The 6,286-nt window shown below is 44.9% G+C and overlaps 1 protein-coding gene across 2 annotated transcripts in view; it reads right to left on the reverse strand.

Annotated features, from left to right (window-relative positions):
- The window catches only part of LOC117945762 (mannosyl-oligosaccharide 1,2-alpha-mannosidase IA), a 182,289-nt gene extending 176,977 nt beyond the window's left edge, over window positions 1-5,312 (reverse strand). The window contains exon 1 of one of the 2 annotated variants that reach the window (XM_034873459.1): window positions 3,623-5,312. In XM_034873459.1, coding sequence (XP_034729350.1) covers window positions 3,623-4,171 — 549 coding nt within the window. In that variant the 5' untranslated portion in view covers window positions 4,172-5,312. The remainder of the gene's footprint in view (window positions 1-3,622) is intronic. The other variant, XM_034873460.1, reaches the window with a different exon arrangement.
- Between the last annotated feature and the right edge of the window lie 974 nt (window positions 5,313-6,286).

Genomic DNA, 6,286 nt, shown 5'->3' on the forward strand with positions numbered 1-6,286 from the left:
ACACACACACACACACACACACACACACACACACACACACACACACACACACCCACCCCAGATGTACCTCATTTTATTGTTGTTAGACTACACAGTGATGCAGGTGGGTTTCAGTACTGGTTGGATAAACACAATGACAAGCTTTTCAACGGAAACTGTCAAAGTCCAAATTCATCCCAATCACCTGATCATGTAGATAAGCCATAAAATGCAAACGCACGCAGTTAGCAGGCCCACACAGGACAAAAAAGCCCTGAAGACTTTTATTGCTCCACTGGGGGAGGCTCTGCCACAAGAGGCTGCAGTGTCTGTCCTCTCACTGCAGTAACCTTAGCTGTTAGCTTTATCTCTGGGCAACTGTGCTTAGTGGTAGAGCGGTCGCATGCCAATTGTAAGGTTGGTGGTTCGATCCCTGGCCCTGCAGTCCCATGTCGAAGTGTCCTTGGGCAAGACACTGAACCCTGAGTTGCCCCCAGATGCTGCGCCATCTAAGTGTAAATGTGTGTGTGTGTGTTTTATGATGAGCAGGTGGCACCTTGTACGGCAGCCTCGGCCACAGTGTGTGAATGGTTCCTGTGCTATGTAAAAGCGCTTTGAGGAGTTGTTAAGACTAGAAAAAAGCACTATATAAATACAGTCCATTTACATCTCCTACCTGTGCTCCCAATATAAATGCATCATATGTTAGAGGGCACATTATACAGTGTATTCAAATTTCCTCAAGGAAAGGCCTTTATTTGACCACACTGGCATATCTCTGTATATCTCTTTATAGAGAATGTCCTTTAATGTACACATCTCTTTTGATGTAGCTGATCATGTAGAGACCAACAGAGGAGAGAGATGTAAAAGTTTCTATCTTGGATTGGCATAGATCTCTCTTAATTCTCTGATGTCCTCTTTGCTTTGTGTTTGTTTGGATGTGGTACTTCTGTGCTCTGCATCTAGTATTCTATTAGTGTACTCCAAAGTCTAACCTAAGTGAAGGTAAAAAGGACATCAACAACTAAATGTGCATGCATAAAAGGACACCCCCTGTTGCTCCAGGCGCACATTTTTGTGGAGCGATCCTTGCTAGCTAGCCTCTTATGTGGGAGCCAATCAGGCAACAACACAGCCGTGTGCCAAAGTGACCGTGACTATGTGTGAGCCATGAAATCACAGAATTACAATTAGGAGGCACATTGAAAATTACTCTTACCTTAATTCTGCTAAGGAATTTGGAGGAGAATGAACTACCTACTAGCAGGGAGGTAAACAGCACCTTGGCGACTTTGGCAGTATTTGCTGGTATCCCAGGGAGCCTAGCTAGTGGTGGGCTGCCTTCAAATATTTGCCTTATGTGATCAGCCTGCCATTGTCCCTTGTTTCCCCCTCACTTGGCAGTGGATACACACACAGAAGAAGAAGGCAGGGAGTCAGCTTTCTAGTAGTTGGCAGCTGAGAAAAACGATGCCCGTTCACAATCATTGAGGCACTCAGTGGGCTGGGCCAGACTCTTTCTGTTGGCTTTGGAAGGGGATACCTCTCTCTGCATTCCCTTACAGTGGAAAAACGCTGCTTTTACAGAGTTGTTCTGTCTGTACACACAACAACACAAGCTGAGAGTGACAACTAGAAATTCAATATTGTATAATATTTCATGCTTCACAGAAATATACATCAAAACAGCTTAAAAAACATCAAAGCGTGTTGGTTTGTAAACCTGGACAAAGCACAGGCTCGCAATGCGTCAGTCTGTGCCGGCAGCATGAATGAGAGCCTCCGGGAAAGTGAAAAGACGCCTAGAATGCTGCCAGCAGGCTTGAGACAGCGGGAGCTGAAGCAACAATAGCAAACAACAAAAAAAACACACACAAGGCTACATGGACATGCAGTGTAAGTAAGCAGGTCTTGTCTGTTCTTTAACGGTTAACTAAAAAGGACTTCGCTTAGCGTAAAGCAGTTACAATCCTGCAACAGTAATTGGAAGAGGGTGTGGTGGAAAATAACTTTCCCTCAGAGAACTATGACACCGAAGCAAGAACTATGCCGAGCTCAGCTGAACAAGACCGCGCAAGCAAAGTCACATTGACATTCCCTTAAAAGAGAATCAAAAGAGAATGACTCAGTGAGAACTCGGCGCTTGAGGGAAATAACCCTCTCGGTCTTCTGATACATCAGTTATCATGTAGCACATCACCTCTCGGTATGAAAGCCATGTGAGCAGCGTGAGAGGGCGACAGCAGACTGGAAGTGAGAGTGACAACAGGACTTATACGTGTCACATGCCAAGGCTAAAACCCTTCTGCACATGCTGGCCAATGCCCCCCCTTCTCTTTCTATCTCTCTCCTCCCTGACACCAGCCTCACTTGCCTTGAGTGGGTACAGATGTGTGATCCACAGACGCTCCCACTCCGGAGCCCTTATTGGACCCAAAGGGCTCAACAAAGGCTGACACAGATTGAAGAGCTCCTGGCCAAAGTGTCACTGCACAATGTCACATCATTTGCAGGCGATTGTGTGAGGGTGATAGAGAGGTGCTCCAGCTAAACGCAGGACATTCTATCGTGCAGAATGGCCGGATGGAACGCAATTCAACAGCTCGCAAAACAACAAATATGGCAATCTGATTAATCATATGATAACATGCAGGGGGAAATAATCAGAAGGAATTTGAAGGATTTTACACACACACACACACACACACAGGTTATAATAAAACATCGTGATCCTGTATTCCCACTTTAGAAAGTACAGCTTACATTTATTTTGCAGTGCTAAAACTCTCCCATGGGCAGATTACTAAACGTTACGCAAATTGTGTTTGTTTGTTTTTTGAACAAATTGTTCTTCCTATTCTATTCGATTTTATGTAATCTGCACACAAAAAAGCAGAAACAATCATCTCCGTCTTCATCAACAGAAACCCAAAAGCAATTCTACAAAAAGGCAAAGACCCTGGGTACATCTAGACAACTGACATGACTGAGAGGGATCTGCCTGTTTGACAGGAGCTTGGCAAACAAGTGTCCCACTGCCTCTACAGAGAGATCGTCCTGTTTTTTCAGACAAATACAGACCAATCAGATTCAAACAACTTAAATACAATTCCTTCTTGTTCGTCTTCTTCAACTGTGCATGATTGTTTGTCTTTACAATTGAATAAGGCAGACTGCCATTTATTTGTTGTGTTTTGAGAGCGTGATCACGCTCCTATTCAAAAGACTGCAACTGAAACTTATTTGCTCTATGAAGCAAGACGCATGAAAAAAACTGTATTTGACTATTTTGTGGAAGTAGTAGAGTGCCCTGACTGAGATGATTTGATTAATGTGATAGATTATAGACATTATTCTGATATTACAGTTTATTCTTAGGATGTTGTGTTGTCATGTGTGTCCTCCTTTTGTGTCCTAGGGCACTTTGTTGATAAAGTGCATTCTATTCTATTCATACTACACAGACACTAACCTTTGTCTTTGATTTACTCCCATATATTAATTGTGACTTCCCATAATACAACTAGATCATCATTGTATTTCCACATACCCTGTAAGGCTACTATATGTCAAATATGCACCTCCTGTAGAATTACGTAACTAAAAGGATCCCCCTGCAGGGTCACTGTCACAGCCTTACCTCTTTGACTTTCTCCCGGCGCTCGTTAGTCTTGGGGTCGCTGGGCTTCCCGTTGTCTCTTCCCAGGGGGGGTTTGAGCAGACAGCCTTTGAACTTATTGTAACTGAAAGTATCCGAGTTGGCACCGTGGTCAGAGGAGGTCGCTTTCGCCGAGGCGGACTCGGTTTTCGACCGGGGCAGAGTCAGGTCCTCCTGCGCTTTCCCCCCGGCGAGTCGCTCCTCGGTCGCCTCATAAGAGACGGGCGGTTTGCGGCTCAGACTTTTCAGCTTGGTGCTGGTCTCTCCTCTGGCAGGGGTCATGCCCCCCTGGTTCTTGGGTCTTTTTAAGTGCTCCCTGGCATCGTTCTCTGACCCGGAGCCAACAGTCACTGGCTGGGTCTCTGTCTTGGACAAAAAAATGCGTTTTAGTCGGACGGAGTCGGGCAAAAAGAAAAGGGCCCCAAAACACAGTGTTACCAAACCCGAGAGAAAGAGCAGAAACACGAATTTCTGGGACAGGCGCAGACCCATGCCCGATGCCGACACACCGGGCAACTTTCGGAAAACCATTGAAACTTTTCTTGAGACGTTGCTTTCCAGTATTTCCTACTACACGGGGTTTTGACAGGCTCCCCTCTCTACTGAGCAGCTTCACTGCTTCTTTTGGGGCACGTGTAAAAACTAGATATGCGGGATTTTAAACACACCCCCGTGACACTTACAGAGTAGCATCAACAGCCAGCCAGATCTGTCTTTATCTCGCTATTGATTGGATCTGCATAAGCGAAGGTTAGGCCTGCCTACATCAATAATTTCCCAATCTTTTGGCAACACAACCGGAGAGCTTTGGGGTTTTATTTACAAATCGCAATCACTGACATCAAAAGACTGCATGATTTGGGTTTAAAAATGTAAACCGGCTTCGGGGCTGACAGATAAATGGCACTGGCGATTACTGAAGCACTGAGCTATATTCAAGAATAACAGGATTACTATAGCACACGCCAGGCTTGCAAATAAATGCACTTTTAGAAGATATAATCAAACGGCTCGCAGTCTGGCAGGAACGTGAACAAAGTTGTCTCGATGCATTATTCCACGCCGTGCAAATCGTCAATAACACATTGCCCTACGGCACACAACCTCAAGCTTGCAGCGGAGCATATTTTTCTTGTCTCCGTTCAAACCGACTCACGTTGCTGCATTAGGCTATAAGCTCCTGAAAACCAACGTAAGATCGCAAGCTATTTAGTTTGCATCTATCCCGTACAGCTGGTGGACGGAAACGCGTGTATATTCATGTCGCCTATCTGTCAATTGCGCTCCTCCAGCCTCCGTTATCCCAATCTCCACTGGCGTCAACACGCCGGGCGAAACAAATCGGTGGATGACATGAAAGAAGGCGGGTTTTGTCCCATGCGAAGTTATCCTAGCCCTTGATCCAAATCCGTAGAATAAACAAATCCACCATCCAGTCCGCCGGTCTCCCACAAAGACGGACACACCGCCGCGTCGTCGCTCCGGTACCCGCCGCCGTCGGTCCGCCTGCCGTTCCTCGCTCTCTCGCCTGTAGTGCGTACTTGTGTCGCTGTGCCGTGGTCGTGGATGTCCGCTTGCGTAGAGAGAGGGCTGGAAATGTAACATATAGCAGGCAGGGGCGAATCCAGTGGGCTGGGCGGATTTCTTGATGGATATTCACAACGGCTTATCAAAACACAGTTAAGCCGTTTGGACAAAAGCAGTCAGAGGTCTAAATGGTTCTGTACATTTGAAAACCATAAAACCCCCCCCCCGAGAAAAATGACTCGTTTAATCCTGGAAAAGCTTTTAGAAGCGTAGATATATCTGCCAGAATTGTCTCAACAGCCTCCAGGAATTAAATAAGCAACTCAATGAGCATTAAAGAAACCACTTATTTTTTCCCAGGCCACCATACAATATTTCATCGGTTTTTTGTTGTTACATTAGCTACATTAGCTAACGTTTTTTCCAAAGCGACTTAAAATTGCTATAGGTCAGAGGTCGCACGCCTCTGGAGCAACTATAGCTAGGGGTATGTCTTGCTCAGGGACCCTTGGGTGATCTCAGTGGGAATCAAACCCACACAAAGCTACGTGTCTTCTCCATTGCACTGTTGATATTGTCAAGAGCTCATTGTCCTTTAATAAACTCCAGTAGGGAAAAAACCTGAGCAGGAATAATAGTTAGCTATTCATTGAACATATTTTTTGGAATTGTTAACACTCTTTTGTTAGCTTCTTAAGCACCATGTTTTTGGCTCTCACTGAATCATCGCTTTTCCATGTGGGAGTTTGGCATTGGCGTTAATGGTAACGTCACTTAGCTAGCTAGCCACATTTAAGCTAGCGTTGTTTGCCCAGCAGGTCGTTTGACAACACTTACCCGTGTTTTGAAGACATTTTCCGATTCCGTCAAGACTCCTCTAACTAGCTTTTATAAAAATATAACGTGTCGTGTAGTCTTTATAAAAAAAGTTTGTTTAACCCGCTTCCGGCATTGCAACTCCTGATTAGCCCAAACTAATTTGGTAGCCGGAAGTGACGTATCTACCTGTTTTGGAACATCAGCAAAATAAAAAAAACTGTTACATCTACTTTTGCTTGAGTTATAGGGTTATGTACAGAAGTATAACTGTTCATAATTTTTTATTGACACTTTTATATG

Source organism: Etheostoma cragini, chromosome 6, assembly GCF_013103735.1.
Source record: "Etheostoma cragini isolate CJK2018 chromosome 6, CSU_Ecrag_1.0, whole genome shotgun sequence".
In the NCBI taxonomy this organism is placed as follows: domain Eukaryota; kingdom Metazoa; phylum Chordata; class Actinopteri; order Perciformes; family Percidae; genus Etheostoma; species Etheostoma cragini.